General features: G+C 34.7%; 3 protein-coding genes and 3 long non-coding RNA genes across 10 annotated transcripts; 3 read left to right on the top strand and 3 right to left on the bottom strand.

The window, feature by feature from the left end:
• Positions 1-3,272: 3,272 nt before the first annotated feature.
• Positions 3,273-5,382, top strand: LOC118437669. Of its 3 annotated transcripts, none has more exons than XR_004836265.1 (7): positions 3,273-3,291; positions 3,583-3,702; positions 3,871-4,050; positions 4,161-4,321; positions 4,434-4,521; positions 4,997-5,164; positions 5,234-5,382. It is a non-coding gene; the product is annotated as an uncharacterized LOC118437669 (long non-coding RNA). The 3 variants fall into 3 exon arrangements; XR_004836264.1 differs by lacking the exon at positions 3,273-3,291 and adding an exon at positions 3,493-3,511; XR_004836263.1 differs by lacking the exon at positions 3,273-3,291 and having other exon boundaries at positions 3,473-3,702.
• On the bottom strand, positions 5,376-8,365 carry LOC110856301. Of its 2 annotated transcripts, XR_004836261.1 has the most exons (7): positions 8,305-8,365; positions 8,098-8,226; positions 7,685-7,970; positions 6,963-7,611; positions 6,416-6,901; positions 6,243-6,340; positions 5,376-6,174 (listed from the first exon to the last, which is right to left on the bottom strand). XR_004836261.1 is itself a non-coding variant. In XM_035856909.1 (6 exons), exons 3-4 carry the CDS (start codon positions 7,192-7,194, stop codon positions 6,432-6,434), a joined length of 702 nt encoding a protein of 233 aa, XP_035712802.1. In that variant the 5' UTR covers positions 7,195-7,611; positions 7,685-7,970; positions 8,098-8,262; the 3' UTR covers positions 5,742-6,174; positions 6,243-6,340; positions 6,416-6,431. The 2 variants fall into 2 exon arrangements, 1 of the variants encoding a protein (XP_035712802.1); XM_035856909.1 differs by lacking the exon at positions 8,305-8,365 and having other exon boundaries at positions 5,742-6,174; positions 8,098-8,262.
• Positions 8,366-9,821: 1,456 nt separating this feature from the next.
• On the top strand, positions 9,822-12,486 carry LOC110856381. The gene is made up of 6 exons (XM_035856908.1): positions 9,822-10,489; positions 10,575-10,642; positions 10,775-11,229; positions 11,466-11,713; positions 12,149-12,235; positions 12,302-12,486. Exons 3-6 carry the CDS (start codon positions 10,879-10,881, stop codon positions 12,435-12,437), a joined length of 822 nt encoding a protein of 273 aa, XP_035712801.1. The 5' UTR covers positions 9,822-10,489; positions 10,575-10,642; positions 10,775-10,878; the 3' UTR covers positions 12,438-12,486.
• A 382-nt stretch (positions 12,487-12,868) lies between these two features.
• LOC118437671 lies at positions 12,869-13,968 on the bottom strand. Its single transcript, XR_004836267.1, has 3 exons — positions 13,301-13,968; positions 13,148-13,215; positions 12,869-13,015 (listed from the first exon to the last, which is right to left on the bottom strand). It is a non-coding gene; the product is annotated as an uncharacterized LOC118437671 (long non-coding RNA).
• Positions 13,969-15,424: 1,456 nt separating this feature from the next.
• LOC110856185 lies at positions 15,425-18,387 on the top strand. 2 transcript variants are annotated; one of them, XR_004836262.1, is made up of 7 exons: positions 15,425-15,485; positions 15,564-15,692; positions 15,820-16,105; positions 16,179-16,827; positions 16,889-17,374; positions 17,450-17,547; positions 17,616-18,387. XR_004836262.1 is itself a non-coding variant. In XM_022104654.2 (6 exons), exons 3-4 carry the CDS (start codon positions 16,596-16,598, stop codon positions 17,356-17,358), a joined length of 702 nt encoding a protein of 233 aa, XP_021960346.1. In that variant the 5' UTR covers positions 15,530-15,692; positions 15,820-16,105; positions 16,179-16,595; the 3' UTR covers positions 17,359-17,374; positions 17,450-17,547; positions 17,616-18,387. The 2 variants fall into 2 exon arrangements, 1 of the variants encoding a protein (XP_021960346.1); XM_022104654.2 differs by lacking the exon at positions 15,425-15,485 and having other exon boundaries at positions 15,530-15,692.
• Positions 18,388-18,407: 20 nt separating this feature from the next.
• On the bottom strand, positions 18,408-18,984 carry LOC118437670. The gene is made up of 2 exons (XR_004836266.1): positions 18,626-18,984; positions 18,408-18,556 (listed from the first exon to the last, which is right to left on the bottom strand). It is a non-coding gene; the product is annotated as an uncharacterized LOC118437670 (long non-coding RNA).
• Between the last annotated feature and the right edge of the window lie 5,573 nt (positions 18,985-24,557).

Genomic DNA, 24,557 nt, shown 5'->3' with positions numbered 1-24,557 from the left:
AAGGTAAATTTCTTTGCTTTTTGTAATTCAAGTTTGTCGTTAGTGTAAATATTTGCACAAAATGTATTTATTTAAAGAATTAGTGCAAATTATTTTCTACAGTTTGGCGTCGCAGTTTAGCATAAGTTGCTGAAAATAATACTTTTGTAACAGTTCGGAAACTCGTTATTATGAATCATATTATTATAAAATCTTTGGGTGATACTTTCAATTGCACAAATTGAAATTGCGACACGTATGTATGTATTTGTAACGGGTGGAATGATGTAATTGAAAAATAATCGTTCTTAGAAATTAGTTTTTTGATATTAATTGGTAAAATGTGCTAGTGAGTATAATAAGGAGTAAGGAATGGGATGAGACTCACTGTAAACTGTAGAATCCGGATTTAAGGGCCAATGGTTAGACCGTTTTTTTGATATTGGCAATTACAATTTCAAGCTAACTGCGTCTAGAAATTTTTTGAAAAAAATTTTCACGCAATATAATAGCAGTCATGTAAAGTAGAATAAGCAAAATTATAAATATGCATAAATAAAATGAGCAAAATCTATTATTTGTAACTCTTTTAAAATTATTGAAATTCTTTTAAGTAATTTTTTTATAATCGGCAATAAACTTACTCAAGATTTTGCTAAATATATTTATAATCAATTCAATTTGAATTAGCACGAAGTATATCGTTTCAGTTTTAATCGCAACTTTGTCTACGTGCCAATAATGCAAACGTTTGGCGTTGATGTAAATATTTTGTAGAAAAAAAAATTGCCATAAATTTTTATTTTATTTAATGGCTGATTGTGGAAACCTTCACTTTTACGATTTTATAGAGTTTATACAGTTTTTGAGTTAATTGCGTCAAAAAAAGAAATCATGGTTAAATGAGTTTGACAAAAAATTTTTTCCATAATTTCCTCGTTGTTCCCTCGTCATTCTAAACATTTCAATATTTGCCCTCGCCAACTAACCTAATATAACCCCCGTTTTTTCATTAATTTGAACATTTTATAAAATTATTCACCTCTCAGCAAATTACCAGTTATATTTTAACCACATTGATAAATAAATAATATGAATTCTGCTTAACGAAATCATAAATATTTCCAAAATCACGTAATTTCTGATCAATTTTAATTTGTAAATGCTTGCCCAGCAGGTTTTTCCCCAATTTTGTTTTTTCGTTTCAGATATATTTTGTTTTTTACTCCGTAAAATTATTATTATTACAAATATTTCAAAAATGATACTCACAAGTAATAAGTACGAGTTCGAAGAAAAATTTCCAAAACCTTCAAATTATTAAAAAAATGTGATACGTACATATTAGTCAAAGTTTGATACCGCTTTGAAAATTATAAAATCAACGATTCCACGAAATTGGTTACAGATATGTCTTTGTTTCATAATTTTTAGTTTTCTAACTATTTATGACATTGAAAATTTTACATTGAGGCAATTCACGCAGGTCTTGGCAACTTTGTAATATTCTGGACAAATTTAGCCATTCATCATCTCAAACCTCACGTGAACTACAATTTTTATCGCCTCGTTGCGAAAAGCAATTCAGATAATCAATTCAAGTCAAATTATTGCGAAGTAGTTTAAACTTTAACTGCAATTTTGTTTGCATTGCAACATTTATTGCACAAGTTTTGCGTCGGTGTAAATATTTTGCAGAAAACAAAATCGAAATAACTATTTTTAAAGGTAGGATGATAAGTTAGCTATAATTGATAACTTATCATTATGATTATAAAATATTTTTCATACTGATTTGAACCGTACTCGAGAGGATATTTTTGAAATATTTATTCTTCGCGAGCTTTCATATCCAACTGCAATCTTCATCAGCCAATGGTTTAAGAATGTAAAAAATATAATCGTAAAATGTTCTTATCATATTTGCACTTCATTCTTAAGTAGAAATCCAGTATTATTAAAATAATTATAATATACCAATAGGTATTTATGTATGACTACCAATGTTGTATTGATAAGTAATCCTGTGTGGTAAAATTCTAATGGTAAACTAATGAAATTTGTGATAAAATTTGTGGTAAAGTTTTACCATATTCGTCGGTCTCCATCAATAAAAATTATATTGGTCCAGATTAAGAGATTTTGATTGCGTGGGTGTGGTTTGTGGTTCGCTTCGTTAGTAGATTCATGAGTTCATGACCGACCATGAATCTGTATTATTTGGATATACATTCATGGTCCAAACGGGAACACATACATATGTTTTATATTAAATTCAAATAGAAAATATCTCATAATAATTACTATGTAAGGGTCGATATGATGAGCAACAAATTTCCATGAAATTGTGCATGAAAATGTGTATGCAAAATGTGCATGAAGTTTGTCTTGCATTTGTGAATCGGATTATTTTTAACCTATAAATTTGACTGCTTTACTGAAAACATGATTCGCCCTACTTACTTATTTGAAACAAGTTATTTCCATGCATGTAATAAAGCATTGTCAAAATTTATTAAGTATTAAGCAATTAGCAGCAGGTGTATATATATACTGCGTATGAAATCAAGAACTTTCACTTTTACAATTATTTTTCTATTTTTTCCACCATAAGCTCAAATGTCGGGGCAACCTGAGACATTTGGCGCTATATGTGGAACATATAGTATGTTGTCAGGCACTCTTATGGGAAATGTCGGGGGCTCGTACAAAAAAACGGTTGGGCGTAAAGAGATGCCGTAAAGTGCATTAGATGCCTCTCGAAAAGTTTTAAAATGACTTTTTTCTAATTCATGGTATCTTGAACCATTTTCAAGAAATTCAATAAAAACCGATTTTTCGGTTTCGAAATCATAAATGTTTCGCTGAATGAATTGGGTGCATAACACAAAGTTGTATGTAATAGCAAATATGTTCATAACCGCATTATCTATAATATTTACTCGAAAATTTTTTCGAAATAATGCTAGGTACAGGCGGTAAGTTCAAATTTCCGAAAAATTTTGCAATTTCGGCTACCAATTTCTCCACTGAGCTACAGCCTAGACGATACATTTTGGTAACCTAAACTAAACGGGATCGTATTGGGGAAGGTCCCGGCTAGTGCCCTCGACTGATTGACTTTTTCGAAATAAGCCTTGGTTTTTAAGATATGGCGCGATTTCTAAAATTAAAATCCATAACTCATATTTGGTATGAAAAAATAGAAATTTTCAGCGGTTTTGCCGCATAGCTTGTCTTACTACTTGGATATGTGCATGTACTGTACATGTGCATGTGCATGTGCTCCCGGCACTAAGTCAAGGACATTTCGTGAGTTCGTCACATTGAGTGCATTACCCGAACGAGCCGAATGATTTTATTCTCCGGCACCAGGTATTTTTATTTTGACGTTCAAATAATTTAATTTCGTATGATTTCTACTTGTATTATTTTTATTTTGGCGTACAAGTCATACGAAATTGTATAATTTGATTGAACGTCAAAATAAAAATACCTGGTGCCGGAGAATAAAATCATTCGGCTCTTTCGGGTAATGTACTCCATTGCAATTGCTCGTCTCAAGTCAAACTCTTATATATATATTAATATTAATATAACCAGCTGCAGCTCAGCCGACCCAAGATACAAGAGGACCATAAATTTTAAATATGGTTTTTCTTGAAAAATTTCGAAAATGTTGCTCAGAAAAATATACCAGGTTCGATACCATCCCACCCACTGGTAAGTAGTCCATAAATTACGACTCCCCACCCTCATTGGGCCACCCACAAAATAAAAATCACAATTCGCCAACATTTGCAGTGCAAATTTTGCACATCTCTCTTACTTACAATTAAATACAAGTTAATTAATTAACTACGTTAAATAACGGGTTGATTCTTTTTTCAGGCTCTTCGCCACTTTTCCTCCGAGCTTTACCTCCACCCCATTTTTCGCCACGCTGACACGAATAATAGAATAAATTTACTTTAACCCGACACATACCTGAAACAAATTGTGCGCAGATTCGACACCAGGGAGAATTAAGTACGACACAAGAAGCTTACAGACGTGGCGAGAAAATCCAACGTTAGTATTTAAAAATAGAATTTATTTGCTTATAATTAACGCTTCCGTGCACTGATGCATGTAAATTTGGGAATTTATTTTGCAACTGTAAAATTTATTTGTATTTGCAGATGACAATGAGCGACGACTCCCACCCGGAAGTGACTTTCACTTGGAATCACTTTCTTCCAATGATATGACCGCTTGGTGCAAAGACTTGGAGGAATCTGAGCATATCGACGTCCACAATGGGCAGCTTTGCAAACCTTACTTTCAACAAAGTCTCGACCAGGTAATTAAATATGAACATAAATATTAGAATAGCTAAATTAAGAACAGTTTAATGTTCTACTAAATGAAAGCTGAAATCCAAACTTAATTCAACTTTTCCTCTCACATTACAGCCACCCCAAGTTTCCTCGTCCATCTTCTTGCTCCCTCCCGGAATTTCGAAGTAGTCTAAGAAGAGGGATAGAACTTCAGTGAAAATAGGTTGTTCACGACAACGAAACACTTATAAAATTTATTTTTTAATTATTTTCTATCCCAAAAAGTCAAAATCCGACCTGACTTTGTGCCGTCGTAGCGGCCCTTGCCAAAATCACCTTTCTTAGCTTTTTCGCTCAGAGCTAGTTAACATTATAAACTAAATTTAGAGTAAAAACCTAAGAAAGGTGATTTTGGCCAGACTTGCTACAGCCGTTTCAATTTAGCCGGAAATCATGCCTTGGACAGTACTTATCTTTCAAAAAAACCGATATTTCTTAGGAAAATTAACTCACATATTTTTGTTAACAAGCAGGAAATGGTGGTGTCGTCGAGAGATTAGAATTATTATTTTTATGAATATTGACACGATGATGAGGATGACTTTATGAATATTTGACTTCATGATTTATGTTTATTTGTCATGATAATTTATAATGAACCCACAAATTTTTATGCAAATTGAAATTTCCTGTTACAGATTCCTCCCCCACCTGCATGCACTGTTGGACGTGGAACCTCCCAACTGGGACAAGAACCACGAGTACGGGTCTGCCGACGTGGACGTTTATTACGTCGATGGTCAGCGCGGCGGCTGGGTCAAGACTGAAGAGGGGACCGCTTTACGAGACGTCATGCGACAAGAGAGGTGCGAATTACGTTTTTTTCGCGAATTTGTGCAAATTTTAGTACTTATGTACTTACATATCTCTTGCAGATATTATCTCCCGAGTCGGGAGTCCCGACGAATGGAGTACCTGGATTTTTTATTCTCTCAAAAAAATCAGAATTTTGTAAATTTTTCTTGGAAAGGATGAAATGACATGACATTCAATAAATGAATTGAAAATGTGGAATTATTTTTAACCATTTCTTTATTTGTCGTGTAAGTACTGTAATCAGTCAAAATTAAGTATTTTTGTAAGCCAAGTTTACATTACACCAACGAAACTTCATTAATTTTAATAGCTTATTTAGTTAGTTAATTGTTTGCAAATACGTAAATGGCAAATAACATTAATGAAACCTAGCTAGTGTAAATAATCTCTCATTTTTTCTTACTTATCTCATACGTACTTATAAATTCTAATCATTTTAGTAGTTTAATGGTACTTATCTATATACATTTTTGTACTAATTAATTTGAATTTCATCAGGTCACAAAATGTCATGAATTATTAAGTACTATTTCATGTTTAGATTTGATTTATTGTCCTCTATATTTATTTGGAAGCATATTCTTCAAGTCACATTATTTCATTGTAAATAGTTAAAACTTTATAAAATAGTCGAAACTTGGTAAATAATTTAAGAGAGAAACTGTACAAAAAATTGGTAAAAGTAACCCTACAACTAAAAAATACTGCAAATAACTAAAAATACTTTAAGCTCTATATTTTCATACACTTTTTTACATAACTTTTTCCCCCACCGACCATGGTCTCGATAAAATTGTGAAAAATGTCGTCGGTGTTTTGCTCTTGAAAAGGAAGCAGCACTAAAAATCTTCTGTATCTCCAGAAAGTTGAGAATGGACAGACAATTAACGAGATCCTAGAACTATTTACCTCTGACAGGCTTCTTTCGCTTGATTTTAGGCGACTCCGACTCCTCCTCACGGGGGAGGTGGACGGCGGTAGTATGTTTCTCCAAGTGGGCCTAAAAATCGGGTGAAAATAAATTGTTTACGTTTTCCCCTTATTTGAATTTATTTCGTGTTTTGTTACCTTTTGACGGAACGAGGCGTCGCAAAAGAAGCAGCCGAAAAGCCTCTCACCCGTGTGGGTGTGAGTATGAGCGACTAAATTCCAATTGGAGACGAATGCTGAAGAATTGTACAAATTATGTATTTTTAGTGTTTTATGCTTAATAAAATAAAAGACTGCAAAATTTGGCTCACTCTGTCCACAATGCTGTCACGCAAAGAGATCAATGTTCTTGGCCGGTTTTTTATTATTCAGATTTGCAGAGGACGGCCGTTTTCGTTTTGGTGGTCGTTTCCTATCTTCATCGCTTTCATCTTCTATCTCCTCCCACCTTCGGGTCAGGCGACGTTCTCCAGTCGAAGAAACGTTCCCACTCTTATTGTGACTTCGAAGAATTCGAGTTGCGGTGAAGTTTTGTGGAATCGCGGCGAGTTTTTTTCGTCGAGTCTCGGCGAATTTTTTTCGTGGAGTCTCGGCGAATTTTCCTAGCGTGGCGGAGAGTTTTCGTGGAGTCGCAGCGAGCTTTTTTCGTGGAGTCGTAGCGAGGTCTCGTAGAGTGGCGGCCAGTTTTCGTAGAGTCGTGGCCAAACGGGTGGATCTTCGGGAGAGAGGATGGTTTTGGTCTTGACCAACAACGACACCATCACCCACCATGCTCGCTTCAGAGTGGGATTGCCCGTCTAGAAAAAAATAATAAATAAATTTCCTATCAAAATAAATTTCCTCCAAAAATTTGCTCACCAAGTTCCATTCCAGGATCGATTTCCTGATCAATTCCTACGACATCAATGTCAACATCCTCGTCCTGGTGGTGCTGGTGGGGAACATGTTCTTGGTTGGCGACATGCTCTTCGTGAACGACATGTTTTTGGTGGGCGACATGCTCTTGGTTGGCGACATCTTCTTGGTTGGCGACATGCTTTTTGTCATGCTCTTGGTTGGCGACATGTTCTTGGTTGACGACCTGCTCCATGTTAGCGACAACTTCTTGGTTGGCGACATGCTTTTGGTGGGCGACATCTTCTTGGTTGGCGACATGCTTTTCGTCATGCTCTTGGTTGACGACATGGTCTTGGCTGGCGACAAGTTCTTGGCTGGCGACATGCTCTTGGTTGGCGATATATTCTTCATGAACGACATGTTTTTGATGGTCGTCCGCTACAGCGGCGTCGAGAGGAGGCACCGTTTCGGAAGCTGACACCGATCCAGAATCCGGAATTCCTTCATCCCGCACTATAGATCGTTCGCCATCATCTCGCCATCATTCATCACATCCACTGAAGACCAGTTGAAATTAATTTCACACTCGGCAAAACTCTCATCGATAACCAGTTTGAAAGACCGTTATGTTTCCGCCGTCATCATCGTCGAGCTGAGCACTGGCCAAATCCTGACGAACAAAAAATATGGCAAATAATGTTCATAAAAATTTCATTCCGCAAAATTCTAATTACATTTCTTACCTGTTGGAGTTGTACATCGTCTGACCGTGATTTCGACCCTTGCGGGGAGGATGGCCTGGTTGCAGGTGGATGAACATGCATCACAGGAAAAGTCGGATGGTAAAAGTTGTCAATGAGGAATTTCCCATTTCCGTGACCAGGTTGGACGCCGAGCAGGTTCAACCACCCTGCCGAGCTGTTGGAGGGGCACGGTCACCTCGCCGCCGTACATGAACTCGGCGAGGACAAGCATGTCGGGCAGGATTATGGTGTACACGTCGAGGGGGATTTCCATCCCGGCGAAGATCTAGGGGAAAAAATCAGAAATTTAATAATTTCTTAAAATTAAGATATGCAAATGTTGGCGAATTGTGATTTTTATCTTAGTGGGTGTGTCGATGAGGGTGGGGAGTTGTAGTTTATGGACTACTTACCAGTTGGTGGGACGATATCCAACCTGGTATATTTTTCTGAGCAACATTTTCGACATTTTTTAGAAAAACAAAAATTAAATAAAGTTTATGTTCCTCTTTGGGCCAGCTGGCTGAACTGCTCCAGTGATACTGGTTATATTAAAATATATATCAATATAAGAGCTTGAGTTGAGACGATTAATAATTGTTTTAAATGAAATACATTACCCGAATGAGCCGAATGATTTTATTCTCTAACACCAGTTATTTTTATTTTGGTGTTAAAATTATGCAATTTATTTATTCTCTAATACCAGTTATTTTTATTTTGGCGTTCAAATTATGCAATTTATTTATTCTCTAACACCAGTTATTTTTATTTTGGCGTTCAAATTATGCAATTTATTTATTCTCTAACACCAGTTATTTTTATTTTGGCGTTCAAATTATGCAATTTATTTATTCTCTAACACCAGTTATTTTTATTTTGGCGTTCAAATTATGCAATTTATTTATTCTCTAACACCAGTTATTTTTATTTTGGCGTTCAAATTATGCAATTTATTTATTCTCTAATACCAGTTATTTTTATTTTGGTGTTAAAATTATGCAATTTATTTATTCTCTAATACCAGTTATTTTTATTTTGGTGTTAAAATTATGCAATTTATTTATTCTCTAATACCAGTTATTTTTATTTTGGCGTTCAAATTATGCAATTTATATTTATTACGACAATTTTTATTTTGCCGTTTAAACGGCTTTTCAATTTCGTATGATTTCTACGCCAAAAAAAATTGTCGTAATAAATATAAATTGCATAATTTGAACGCCAAAATAAAAATAACTGGCGTTAGAGAATAAAGAAATTCGGCTCATGCGGCTAATGTACTCAATGCGATGAACTCACGAAATGTGATTAATAATAAAGTCCTTGACTTACTATTAGTGCCGGGAGCATATGCATCCATGCACATGCAAACATGCACATGCACATCCAGGGTGCGCCACCCCGAGTTTTTGTGGGTTTTTGGGATATCAAATCCCCGGAAAAACCGTAATGCCTAACGGGGTTTTTGTGTTTTTTTTCAGGGTTTTTGCAAAATTTTGGGGCAAATTAAAACAAAATTCGTCTAATTACAATTTAAATAATATTAACAAATTTGATAGATTATAGCTAACTTTATACAAACTAAGAGTAGATAATATCTTACGTACATATATATTGTTAAGTTAAATATAGTAATTTAGCCCTTAGTTATTGTTATTTAATCATTTAAAGTAAGTTATTTCTGTTTGTAAGCTCACGAAAATAGGCTAGTGTGCTATGCTAAAATTTCATTTTGTGCATTCCCTAGTACTAGTAAATGAGGGTAATAAAGGCTATTATTATTATATTATTATTAACTCAATTTCCAGATTAGGTATGTCGAAATTTGGAGCATTTTTATATACGACTTAAATTTCCAGTAATCCTGGTTTCCTGTTTGGTTTACATGTTTAACATGAACTTTTGACTTAAAAATCTACGTCAATAAAAATACTTCAAATTTCATGTTGAATTCGAACATTAAGCTAGGTTTACTCTAGTATAAAATGTTAGGAACCCCCTAAAATCTACAAAAACCCACAAAAACCCACAAAAACCCCGGAAAACCCCCGGGGTTGGGTTTTTCGAACATATCACCCTGCACACATCACCACCACCAAAAAAATCAGCCAGCCAAACAGCCTTGCATTGTCCTCTCCCTCCAGTCAGGCAAAAAGACGCTTTGCGGATATGCTCCAATTTTTGCGTCCGAACTGAACTTTGAAACACGGTGAAAAAATTTGTTTAATAGTTGTTTGTAAAGGCTGCCGTTCTCGATATAAAGAATAGAGTAAAGAAAGAAAAGTAATTAATAAGTAAAATTAATAAATCTGCAATGGTACCCGTAATAAGAAACTTACGAAAGTGAAAGTGTGATGACTATGACCGAATGGTGTTTAAGCTGAAAAATTTATCCCACAATCACTTCTAGACTCTAAAACTGTTCGGTGGCTTCATGGACGTGAATTTTAGTTTATCAATATATTTTTGCCTTATCAAGAAATTCTGTATGAGTATCAAAAGCTTGCAAAAATAAAAACTTCAAGTTAAAATATCCTCCGCCTCGGATACCGATGTTAAAGATTAATATAATTATATAAACTATAAATTAACTTCAAATCTATAAAATCTTGCAAAACACATAATTACATGGTTAGATTTATAAAATTGTCTTGTTGGTTTTGAGAACTATTGTTAAAAAGTTGGTTAGTTATTAGTGTGTGCTTGATTTAACAACTTATGACTGTAACGACTTAGCATCATCCTAGACACAATATTTTAAAAATTAGTAGGTGATCTGATCTGAAGAAGGGTTTCACTCAGGTGAGAAGACTTGTGCGATTTTTTTTGCACATTTTCGTTTTTGATGAAGAATTTCAATTTTTGAAGCATTATTTCAATTTGCAAGGAATAATTTTTAAACAAGAAGAAGGAGGGACCGAGGTGGACAAGGATCCACCCACCACCAACACAACCGTAATTATAAATTCATAATTTCTATAAATTATTAATACCCAATCACATTTCCGCTAAACTTGTACAATAGAAATTTTAAAGCTTCGAGTATTAGTAACTATTGAATACTTAATTATGCATCCTTTTCTCCAGCAACGTTCCCCACTTCCGGCCAACCTCCGCCGCCCCCCGCCAACATCGGAGGAACTCGCCGATTTAGAAACGTCTCTTGTGAACCACCCCTTTTTCAATCTCAAATGGACGCCTTCTCCCCGTCCGAATCGCTCACCCTGCTGCTCCACGCCTTACAACAGTTGAAATATTCCCCCGATGAAAATACCCACCTCGAACTCTCCCTGCAGTACAAGACGGACGGCCACTTTCTATTCAACTTGGGAAAGCATCGCATCGCCGCGAGTATTTTTAGCGAAGCGATAAAAACTATGGAGCAAGGTGGGGAAACAAGTTGTGAGGAAGAAGAAGAAGTCACGGCGAAAATTGACGCCCTGCTCCCCACTTTGTACAACAACAGAGGAGTTTGTCAATCCAACGTGGACAATTTCCGGTCGGCGTTGACCGACTTTGAAAACGCGCTCCCGGATTCTGAGGTAGGAAGAGTCAAATTAGAAAATGTAAATGTAAATTTTTGCACATTTTGATGAAAATTTGATGAATTTGGGGGACTTTTAAGTAAATTTTTAAGCGAATTATGGTGAATATTTTGGAATTTGACGTTGTTTTTTTTTACCCTCGGCTAATCGAAAATTCCTTAATTTTCATACTTCCATATTTTGCAAACTGGCTAAATTTCTGATATTCAAATTGAATTTGCAACTTTTTACAGGGAAACGCCCAACTGTCGCGACACAAAGAGAAATCCGCAAAAGCGAAGCAGACAAAAGAGTCGTTCATCCTTATGGAACGGATTGGAAATTCAGGGGTGAAAATGTTAAATGCCAATTTTCTCCAGGTCGAGGGGGGTAGCGACGCAGTGGTGAAAATTAATTCTGACGAACTCGTCTGGCCGGTTTTATTTTGGTACCCGGAGTTTTCCACGTCCAATGTTGTAAAGGAGTTTCGAGAGACGGATGAGTAAGTTTAGGGACACATTTTTATGAATTTTTGCATGGGTTCGATTTCTGATTTTTTTTAATGGAAAACGGGAGGAATAAAATCCCGGAAAATTCCCACGGCCCGTAAAATATGGACCCAAAACTATCAAAATTTCCTCCAAAATTCTGAAAATTCTCAGAAACATTCAAAATTTCCGAAAAATGTTAAAAAAATTCATTTAAAAGGCTCAGAAATTCTAAAAAATGCTCAAAAATTTGGGGAAACTGTTAAAAAGTATAAAAATTTTATAAAGATGCTCGAAAATTCCAAATATTTTGTAATGTGTGTGACAGCGTGTCTGACATAACTTTTTTCCTCAGTTTTCGTCCTCCGCTTTCCCCGAAAAGTTTCCACTTTTCCATCACAAATCGAACCCACGAATTTTTATGCAAATTGAAATTTCCTCTGTTACAGATTCCTCCCACACGTCGATGGCCAGAGTGGGGGTTGGGTCAAGGTTGACCAGGGGACCGCTTTACGCGACGTCATGCGACAAAATGGGTAAATGCGAATTGTATATTTTTTCGCAAATTTGTGCAAATTTTAATACTTACATATCTCTTGCAGGTACTATCTCCCGACGAATGGAGTCCCTGCTTTTTCCGTCATCTCCAAGACATCCAAATTTTCTAAAGTTTTTCAATTCGTAATAGAAGCCAAGTATGGGTCCGAACCTTTTAATATTAATTTAAGACTAATTTAATTTAATTCAGCACATTCTTATTAATTTCTCGGCTCTGGGAATTTATTTTTAAATTCTGGATGACAGGATTGAAGAGCCAATTTAATAAAAATGTACAATCCAGATTTTAACAGATTATGAGGAATAAGATAGTTTCCCTACTAATTACACATATTTGAGCAAAATTATTTTCTTAGCTACCAAAGTATTATTGGAAATTTTACGTTGTTCGGGATTTTACACCTTGAAAGATTTCCATTGACTAGCAGAATTTTTAAAATATAATTACGTATGATTACATACATCAGTACAGCTTTACTTATCCCGAACCAGGATTAATTTGTCAACTCGTGGTTATCACTAGTTATCTGTAAAATTATCTGCTACTATGTTGCATTAATTTTTCGGAGAAATGAAAATTTTATGAAAATTTTATGAAAATTTTAAAATTCAACCCTCCTAAACGCTCTAATCACAAGTTATTTTGTCGACTGCACGCTAAATTTCAGCTTATTATAATAAGCTGAAATTTCTAAATCGGCGAGTTCCTCCGATGTTGGCGGGGGGCGGCGGAGGTTGGCCGGAAGTGGGGAACGTTGCTGGAGAAAAGGATGCATAATTAAGTATTCAATAGTTACTAATACTCGAAGCTTTAAAATTTCTATTGTACAAGTTTAGCGGAAATGTGATTGGGTATTAATAATTTATAGAAATTATGAATTTATAATTACGGTTGTGTTGGTGGTGGGTGGATCCTTGTCCACCTCGGTCCCTCCTTCTTCTTGTTTAAAAATTATTCCTTGCAAATTGAAATAATGCTTCAAAAATTGAAATTCTTCATCAAAAACGAAAATGTGCAAAAAAAATCGCACAAGTCTTCTCACCTGAGTGAAACCCTTCTTCAGATCAGATCACCTACTAATTTTTAAAATATTGTGTCTAGGATGATGCTAAGTCGTTACAGTCATAAGTTGTTAAATCAAGCACACACTAATAACTAACCAACTTTTTAACAATAGTTCTCAAAACCAACAAGACAATTTTATAAATCTAACCATGTAATTATGTGTTTTGCAAGATTTTATAGATTTGAAGTTAATTTATAGTTTATATAATTATATTAATCTTTAACATCGGTATCCGAGGCGGAGGATATTTTAACTTGAAGTTTTTATTTTTGCAAGCTTTTGATACTCATACAGAATTTCTTGATAAGGCAAAAATATATTGATAAACTAAAATTCACGTCCATGAAGCCACCGAACAGTTTTAGAGTCTAGAAGTGATTGTGGGATAAATTTTTCAGCTTAAACACCATTCGGTCATAGTCATCACACTTTCACTTTCGTAAGTTTCTTATTACGGGTACCATTGCAGATTTATTAATTTTACTTATTAATTACTTTTCTTTCTTTACTCTATTCTTTATATCGAGAACGGCAGCCTTTACAAACAACTATTAAACAAATTTTTTCACCGTGTTTCAAAGTTCAGTTCGGACGCAAAAATTGGAGCATATCCGCAAAGCGTCTTTTTGCCTGACTGGAGGGAGAGGACAATGCAAGGCTGTTTGGCTGGCTGATTTTTTTGGTGGTGGTGATGTGTGCAGGGTGATATGTTCGAAAAACCCAACCCCGGGGGTTTTCCGGGGTTTTTGTGGGTTTTTGTGGGTTTTTGTAGATTTTAGGGGGTTCCTAACATTTTATACTAGAGTAAACCTAGCTTAATGTTCGAATTCAACATGAAATTTGAAGTATTTTTATTGACGTAGATTTTTAAGTCAAAAGTTCATGTTAAACATGTAAACCAAACAGGAAACCAGGATTACTGGAAATTTAAGTCGTATATAAAAATGCTCCAAATTTCGACATACCTAATCTGGAAATTGAGTTAATAATAATATAATAATAATAGCCTTTATTACCCTCATTTACTAGTACTAGGGAATGCACAAAATGAAATTTTAGCATAGCACACTAGCCTATTTTCGTGAGCTTACAAACAGAAATAACTTACTTTAAATGATTAAATAACAATAACTAAGGGCTAAATTACTATATTTAACTTAACAATATATATGTACGTAAGATATTATCTACTCTTAGTTTGTATAAAGTTAGCTATAATCTATCAAATTTGTTAATATTATTTAAATTGTAATTAGACGAATTTTGTTTTAATTTGCCCCAAAATTTTGCAAAAACCCTGAAAAAAAACACAAAAACCCCGTTAGGCATTACGGTTTTTCCGGGGATTTGATATCCCAAAAACCCACAAAAACTCGGGGTGGCGCACCCTGGATGTGCATGTGCATGTTTGCATGTGCATGGATGCATATGCTCCCGGCACTAATAGTAAGTCAAGGACTTTATTATTAATCACATTTCGTGAGTTCATCGCATTGAGTACATTAGCCGCATGAGCCGAATTTCTTTATTCTCTAACGCCAGTTATTTTTATTTTGGCGTTCAAATTATGCAATTTATATTTATTACGACAATTTTTTTTGGCGTAGAAATCATACGAAATTGAAAAGCCGTTTAAACGGCAAAATAAAAATTGTCGTAATAAATATAAATTGCATAATTTGAACGCCAAAATAAAAATAACTGGTATTAGAGAATAAATAAATTGCATAATTTTAACACCAAAATAAAAATAACTGGTATTAGAGAATAAATAAATTGCATAATTTTAACACCAAAATAAAAATAACTGGTATTAGAGAATAAATAAATTGCATAATTTGAACGCCAAAATAAAAATAACTGGTGTTAGAGAATAAATAAATTGCATAATTTGAACGCCAAAATAAAAATAACTGGTGTTAGAGAATAAATAAATTGCATAATTTGAACGCCAAAATAAAAATAACTGGTGTTAGAGAATAAATAAATTGCATAATTTGAACGCCAAAATAAAAATAACTGGTGTTAGAGAATAAATAAATTGCATAATTTGAACGCCAAAATAAAAATAACTGGTATTAGAGAATAAATAAATTGCATAATTTTAACACCAAAATAAAAATAACTGGTGTTAGAGAATAAAATCATTCGGCTCATTCGGGTAATGTATTTCATTTAAAACAATTATTAATCGTCTCAACTCAAGCTCTTATATTGATATATATTTTAATATAACCAGTATCACTGGAGCAGTTCAGCCAGCTGGCCCAAAGAGGAACATAAACTTTATTTAATTTTTGTTTTTCTAAAAAATGTCGAAAATGTTGCTCAGAAAAATATACCAGGTTGGATATCGTCCCACCAACTGGTAAGTAGTCCATAAACTACAACTCCCCACCCTCATCGACACACCCACTAAGATAAAAATCACAATTCGCCAACATTTGCATATCTTAATTTTAAGAAATTATTAAATTTCTGATTTTTTCCCCTAGATCTTCGCCGGGATGGAAATCCCCCTCGACGTGTACACCATAATCCTGCCCGACATGCTTGTCCTCGCCGAGTTCATGTACGGCGGCGAGGTGACCGTGCCCCTCCAACAGCTCGGCAGGGTGGTTGAACCTGCTCGGCGTCCAACCTGGTCACGGAAATGGGAAATTCCTCATTGACAACTTTTACCATCCGACTTTTCCTGTGATGCATGTTCATCCACCTGCAACCAGGCCATCGTCCCCGCAAGGGTCGAAATCACGGTCAGACGATGTACAACTCCAACAGGTAAGAAATGTAATTAGAATTTTGCGGAATGAAATTTTTATGAACATTATTTGCCATATTTTTTGTTCGTCAGGATTTGGCCAGTGCTCAGCTCGACGATGATGACGGCGGAAACATAACGGTCTTTCAAACTGGTTATCGATGAGAGTTTTGCCGAGTGTGAAATTAATTTCAACTGGTCTTCAGTGGATGTGATGAATGATGGCGAGATGATGGCGAACGATCTATAGTGCGGGATGAAGGAATTCCGGATTCTGGATCGGTGTCAGCTTCCGAAACGGTGCCTCCTCTCGACGCCGCTGTAGCGGACGACCATCAAAAACATGTCGTTCATGAAGAATATATCGCCAACCAAGAGCATGTCGCCAGCCAAGAACTTGTCGCCAGCCAAGACCATGTCGTCAACCAAGAGCATGACGAAAAGCATGTCGCCAACCAAGAAGATGTCGCCCACCAAAAGCATGTCGCCAACCAAGAAGTTGTCGCTAACATGGAGCAGGTCGTCAACCAAGAACATGTCGCCAACCAAGAGCATGACAAAAAGCATGTCGCCAACCAAGAAGATGTCGCCAACCAAGAGCATGTCGCCCACCAAAAACATGTCGTTCACGAAGAGCATGTCGCCAACCAAGAACATGTTCCCCACCAGCACCACCAGGACGAGGATGTTGACATTGATGTCGTAGGAATTGATCAGGAAATCGATCCTGGAATGGAACTTGGTGAGCAAATTTTTGGAGGAAATTTATTTTGATAGGAAATTTATTTATTATTTTTTTCTAGACGGGCAATCCCACTCTGAAGCGAGCATGGTGGGTGATGGTGTCGTTGTTGGTCAAGACCAAAACCATCCTCTCTCCCGAAGATCCACCCGTTTGGCCACGACTCTACGAAAACTGGCCGCCACTCTACGAGACCTCGCTACGACTCCACGAAAAAAGCTCGCTGCGACTCCACGAAAACTCTCCGCCACGCTAGGAAAATTCGCCGAGACTCCACGAAAAAAATTCGCCGAGACTCGACGAAAAAAACTCGCCGCGATTCCACAAAACTTCACCGCAACTCGAATTCTTCGAAGTCACAATAAGAGTGGGAACGTTTCTTCGACTGGAGAACGTCGCCTGACCCGAAGGTGGGAGGAGATAGAAGATGAAAGCGATGAAGATAGGAAACGACCACCAAAACGAAAACGGCCGTCCTCTGCAAATCTGAATAATAAAAAACCGGCCAAGAACATTGATCTCTTTGCGTGACAGCATTGTGGACAGAGTGAGCCAAATTTTGCAGTCTTTTATTTTATTAAGCATAAAACACTAAAAATACATAATTTGTACAATTCTTCAGCATTCGTCTCCAATTGGAATTTAGTCGCTCATACTCACACCCACACGGGTGAGAGGCTTTTCGGCTGCTTCTTTTGCGACGCCTCGTTCCGTCAAAAGGTAACAAAACACGAAATAAATTCAAATAAGGGGAAAACGTAAACAATTTATTTTCACCCGATTTTTAGGCCCACTTGGAGAAACATACTACCGCCGTCCACCTCCCCCGTGAGGAGGAGTCGGAGTCGCCTAAAATCAAGCGAAAGAAGCCTGTCAGAGGTAAATAGTTCTAGGATCTCGTTAATTGTCTGTCCATTCTCAACTTTCTGGAGATACAGAAGATTTTTAGTGCTGCTTCCTTTTCAAGAGCAAAACACCGACGACATTTTTCACAATTTTATCGAGACCATGGTCGGTGGGGGAAAAAGTTATGTAAAAAAGTGTATGAAAATATAGAGCTTAAAGTATTTTTAGTTATTTGCAGTATTTTTTAGTTGTAGGGTTACTTTTACCAATTTTTTGTACAGTTTCTCTCTTAAATTATTTACCAAGTTTCGACTATTTTATAAAGTTTTAACTATTTACAATGAAATAATGTGACTTGAAGAATATGCTTCCAAATAAATATAGAGGACAATAAATCAAATCTAAACATGAAATAGTACTTAATAATTCATGACATTTTGTGACCTGATGAAATTCAAATTAATTAGTACAAAAATGTATATAGATAAGTACCATTAAACTACTAAAATGATTAGAATTTATAAGTACGTATGAGATAAGTAAGAAAAAATGAGAGATTATTTACACTAGCTAGGTTTCATTAATGTTATTTGCCATTTACGTATTTGCAAACAATTAACTAACTAAATAAGCTATTAAAATTAATGAAGTTTCGTTGGTGTAATGTAAACTTGGCTTACAAAAATACTTAATTTTGACTGATTACAGTACTTACACGACAAATAAAGAAATGGTTAAAAATAATTCCACATTTTCAATTCATTTATTGAATGTCATGTCATTTCATCCTTTCCAAGAAAAATTTACAAAATTCTGATTTTTTTGAGAGAATAAAAAATCCAGGTACTCCATTCGTCGGGACTCCCGACTCGGGAGATAATATCTGCAAGAGATATGTAAGTACATAAGTACTAAAATTTGCACAAATTCGCGAAAAAAACGTAATTCGCACCTCTCTTGTCGCATGACGTCTCGTAAAGCGGTCCCCTCTTCAGTCTTGACCCAGCCGCCGCGCTGACCATCGACGTAATAAACGTCCACGTCGGCAGACCCGTACTCGTGGTTCTTGTCCCAGTTGGGAGGTTCCACGTCCAACAGTGCATGCAGGTGGGGGAGGAATCTGTAACAGGAAATTTCAATTTGCATAAAAATTTGTGGGTTCATTATAAATTATCATGACAAATAAACATAAATCATGAAGTCAAATATTCATAAAGTCATCCTCATCATCGTGTCAATATTCATAAAAATAATAATTCTAATCTCTCGACGACACCACCATTTCCTGCTTGTTAACAAAAATATGTGAGTTAATTTTCCTAAGAAATATCGGTTTTTTTGAAATTTAAGGTTACGGATTTTACAAATTTGCCAAGATCTACGTCAATGTAAAATTTTCGATACAGCTAGAAAATTATGAAACAGAAACAAAGACATCTCATCTGTGACCAGTTTCTTGGAATCGTTGATTTGACAATTTTTCAAAGCGATGTCAAACTTTGACTAATATGTAAGTATCACATTTGAAAATATTTTGAGGGTTTTGCAAATTTTTATTCGAAATCGTACTTGTTACTTGTGAGTATCATATATTTCAAAAATCATAATTTCAAATATAAATTTCCAAAACCTTCAAATTATTTTCAAATGTGATACTTACATATTAGTCAAAGTTTGACATCGCTTTGAAAAATTATCAAATCAGCGATTGTACGAAACTGGTTACAGATGAGATGTCTTTGTTTCATAATTTTCTAGCAGTTTTTTATAGCATCGAAAATTTTATATTGAGGCAATTCACGCAGATCTTGCTTGGCAACTTTGTAATATCCGTAACCTTAAATTTTAAACACACGAACACGATGTGATATTTCTTAGGAAAATTAATTCACAAATTTTTGTAAACTTGCTCGGATCAAGGGTGTCTGTTTATTTGTAAAGGTGTGTAAAGTTATTTTGCTAAACTTACTTCAGAATTTTCTAACCCAACTGATTATAGAAAGCTGTCACCTTACAAATTTTACAGAGTTTACACAGTTTTCGAGAGAATTTCGTCAAAAAATGAAAATCATGATTTGAAAAAGGGTTTGAAAAATTTCCAAAAATGTGTGCTAATTTTATTTTCCTGGGGAGGGTATACCCACAAAAAGACGAAAATCTGCATGGCCATGACAGTAATCATATACTTTGTTTGCACGATTTTCTAAAAATAGTATTTTTCCAGCGATAAAAGGTTAATTTCTTCATCAAATCTAGTATTTTCGTATGACGGCTGTCTTGTGCATGTAGATTCTCGCATTTTTGTGGGTGTTGATACCGTTTTAAAAACGGTATCAATTTACTTAATCCAAAGCAATTAATTTTTCATCCCAAAATTACGAAGCAAATTATCATTACTAAAGTCGGTCATTTCATAATGAAATATCCATTTCAGAAGATTGAAACCTTATTGCACAACGCAAATTACTAATTGAAAGGAATGAAATCATGTCCAGGATTATTTTAACAAAGCAATTTGAGCCGAATTTACGAGAATTCTGGACACACCAGTTGTTCTCCGATTGTTCAGAGTATTGTTCTTATAATGAACATACATACGTGGATTTAGCATCTATTTTTATTGTGTCGATATTAGTGTTTCGTTGGATTAGGTTTTCCAGGGCTTAAATTCATCTCGGTTGTGTGACAACCATCTCGTCTCATTAATAAATCTGCTTATTACAGCGAATCTACGAGTATCTGGTCCATTTGGACATCAACTTTTTGATCATTGTGAACTCGTTCTCGTCTCAACGAGACAGGGGTTACACCCACAAAAATGCGAGAATCTGCATGCACAAGACAGTCGTCATACGAAAATACTAGGTTTGATGAAGAAATTAACATTTTATCGCTGGAAAAACACGCTATTTTTAGAAAATCGTGGAAACAAAGTATATTAATTTCTTCACAAAACCTGTATTTTCATATGATTACTGTCTTTATGTCCATGCAGATTTTTGTCTTTTTGTGGGTATACCTCCCCTGGAAAATAAAATTAGCACACATTTTTGGAAATTTTTCAAACCCTTTTAAGCTTGATTTTCATTTTTAGACGAAATTTTCTCGAAAACTGTGTAAACTCTGTAAAATTGGTAAGGTGAAAGCTTTCTATAATCAGTTGGGTTAGGAAATTGTGTCCTCAAGCAGTCAGTAATAACTTATAAAATCCGTAATTTAAAAAAAATAATTTTACAAACTTTTACAAAATCAAAATCCCTTGATCTGAGCAAGTTTACAAAAATTTGTAGGCTACTTTTCCTTCGAAATATTTTTGAAATTTTGTAAACTTACAGAATGGGCGGATTTTACAATGTTACCAGGACCTGCGTGAATTGTCTCAATTTTAGATTTTTGTGTATTTTAATAATAATTTTTGTCAAGTTTTCCTGCCCAAATTATTTTTACCTAATTTTGTTATAACTTGTAGTTAAAACAGATAATGAAAATTTGGTACGGGGAATCCCCGTCGGGGATGTGACTAGGTTTTGAACTTCAACTACTTGTAAAGATTATAATAGTTGTCATTTTTTTGGTCTAAATTTTCAATAATATAATTGCTTTTCCTGCCAAGGAGAACAAATATTTAAAAATATATTCATTGTAACACTGTAAAATCTGTAAAGTTACAAATTTCTTTCCAATTTTAGAAATATTTCTCAAAAAAGTTAGCTTACAAATTTTTGTAAACTTACTACTCAGATCAAGGCGTCTTTTTATTTTGTAAAAGTTTGCAAAATTATTTTACAAAACTTGTAGATTTTACAAAGTTACAAAAGACTGCGTGAATTACTCTATGTAACGTATCGTTTTGAAAAGATCACGAAATAAAAATATCAAGCGGAAATTTTCTTGAACCTGATTTTCTTTGAAATCTTGTTGTAAATTGATCTAATTAACTTACATAGACAATTAGGCGAGCCGTGATCTAATTGTTGTTAAAGATTAGGAAAATTTGTCTAAAACAATATCGACGTCGAAGTCTTTACAAAATAAAAAGTCGTCCAAGTTTATAAAACATATTTTGTACCCTGATTTTCCTTAGTAATCTTTATTGTTGGTTGAAACTGAAAAGTTAAGGAAAACTGTTAAGCTCTCTCGACCTGGTAGGATTATCTCTCTGGGGGTAAATTTCGATCAACAATTGTGAACTTTCTCCAGAAACGTAAATACTTTATGGGCCATTTTGTACAATTTTTTTTAGAAATTGTAAATCACCGATTAAAATCACAAATTTAATTAATATGACATTTACAAAAAAACACTATCTGGCAATGCTTACGTTTGGCAGAGATTTTTACATCTGAAGAGAAGAAAATCAACAAAAAATTTGTAATATCTAAAATTTTTATATTTTAGGGCTCACTCTATCCTCTTTGGGTGTAAATACCACCGCCTATTGGGAGATCCTCTGTAAATTTTATATTGATCAATTAAGTCTAATTTTCTCAAAAATTTTCAAAAATTTTCAAAAATTTTCTCAAAATCGGAGAGCATATGCTGAGAGACCTGCATTGTTAGAAATGCTACTAGGGGTGTATTAATAATAGGGGTGTATAGGGGTGTAATAATGGATCTAATTACCATATCAATTGAAGTATTTAGATTTATCCAAAAAAAATATCGTCGTCAAAGTCTGAACAAAATAAAAATTCGTCAATTTCTTCAAGTTTACGAAACATAGAGGACATCGAGTTCGGAAAGTTCGATAAAAATACGGCTTGAAAATTAATTTGCGAACTTGCGAATCTCCAGGGCTATAGTATTTAAGTCGCAAAATACTTTTCATAAATTTTACAATGGGAAAAGTCCATAAATCTATTAAATTTGGCCCTTTGAATTTTTGAAATTACTTATTTGGTAAAATTTGTTATTGTGTTAATTTCAAGCGCAAAACTTGGGTGAATAATGGAAATTAACGGATTTTTCCCATTACAAAATTCGATACATTAGTGTACCGAATTGTCGGAAATTTGCCATTCACAAAGTGTCTTCACACTCAGAATAAAATGTAAGCAAATTGCTACTGGGCGTTGTCTATATATGACCTCACCGGTTTGGTAGCGATTTTCTACAGAATTGTAGTAAATTTGCTACCATCTTGTAGCATTTCCTTATCCCGCTGTTACGGTTAGTCAAAATGTGGTAGCAAATTTACTACAATTCCGTAGAAAATCGCTACCAAACCGTTGAGGTCATATATAGACACCGCCCAGTGGCAATTTGCCAGGGTTGGCCAAGATACTTTGTTTCAAAGATACAAGATACAAGATACAAAATATTTGAACGAAACCTTAAGATACAAGATCCTAAATACAAATAATTAGAGTTACACAAGATACAAGATACAAGATAGATTTTGTCTGCTATGATCCCAGATACAAGATACAAGATATTTATTTGAAATAATTTTTTCAAGATACAAGATAAATTATTCAGAGCTTGCAAAAAAAACATGAAATAACGAAGCACCACTTGATTTTTTGTATTGTAGCCGAGTAACTTGTTAATAATGATAGTATACGACTAAGAACTTGCATTATAATTTATAATGCGAGTCCTCACCCTCTGTTTACAATTTATAAACAAATATGAGGATTTCATCTGTGGTGACCCATACTGATTTTTTAAAATAATTCTACGGAGCTGAAATTATTATTACCAGTATATTCAGTTGAAATTTGGAATAATTTCTATAATGGTGGTACAAATTAGGAATATAATGCTAATTACAAAATTTGCCAACGTGTGAGGGTTTATTTACTGTACATAAATAAATATTACGACGTTATACAACAGAACCTTGCATCCGGCTCGGCAAAGCTGTGCACTGAGGTTTTTAAATCTTCATAATTCCAAGTTTTAATACTACCAAATATGAAAGTTTCCCGGTTTTTCACTAAAAACTTATCTTGTATCTTGACTAGTATTTCAAATAAAATTTGATCGAAATAAATTCTCCAGATACAAGATACAAGATACAAAATACTTTTGCGAAACGTTCAGATACAAGATACAAGATAAGATAAACTCCGTTACACAAGATACAAGATACAAGATTTATCTTGTATCTTGTATCTGATATCTTGTATCTTGTTAAACTATCTTGGCCAACCCTGCAATTTGCTTACATTTTATTCTGAGTGCACTTGGAAAAAGATACTATATATAAATATATGTGTCATGACATGTGTCTTCACTTCGCTGCATCGCAAAATTCGAAAGTAAAGTTTTGATAAACTGACAATGGAGGTCTCCCAACGTATGCTCACAGATTTGGATTAAACTAGCCTCAATCAATCGAAAATATAATTAGTATGAAATTTGCAAATGGCACTATCTGCTAATGCTCAAGTTTAGTGGAGATATTTGCATAAAATAGGAGAAGACACACCCCCAAGGCTGGCAAATTTTTCATTTTCCAAATTTGCTGCGCATTTTTCCCGCTTTGGATGCAAATATCTCCGCCAAACCTGCGCATTGGCAGATAGTTCCATTTGCAAATTTCATACTAATTAAATTTGTGATCGATTGACGCTAGTTTGGTCCAAGTCTGTGAATATACGTTGGGAGACCTCCATTGTGAGTAAACAGATGAGATAACGGGGGACGCAATTGTGAAGAAGCGATAAAAAAGATGAGGTTGATGTTCTTTAGATGGAAAATAATTTGCCTACGCGGAAAACTTCAATTATTATGTACTTTTAATGGATAATTTTACAATACAAAGCGAAATAATTACTCGCTTGTCTCATCTCGTCATTAAATTTAATAAATACTGCAACAATTATGCCATCCCCAAAAAATAATTAACCCACCCTCCCAATTAATTTTAACAACCACAA

This window comes from Folsomia candida, unplaced genomic scaffold, assembly GCF_002217175.1.
Source record: "Folsomia candida strain VU population unplaced genomic scaffold, ASM221717v1 Fcan01_Sc015, whole genome shotgun sequence".
Lineage (NCBI taxonomy): Eukaryota > Metazoa > Arthropoda > Collembola > Entomobryomorpha > Isotomidae > Folsomia > Folsomia candida.
This window is presented reverse-complemented; position numbering and strand designations above follow the sequence as displayed.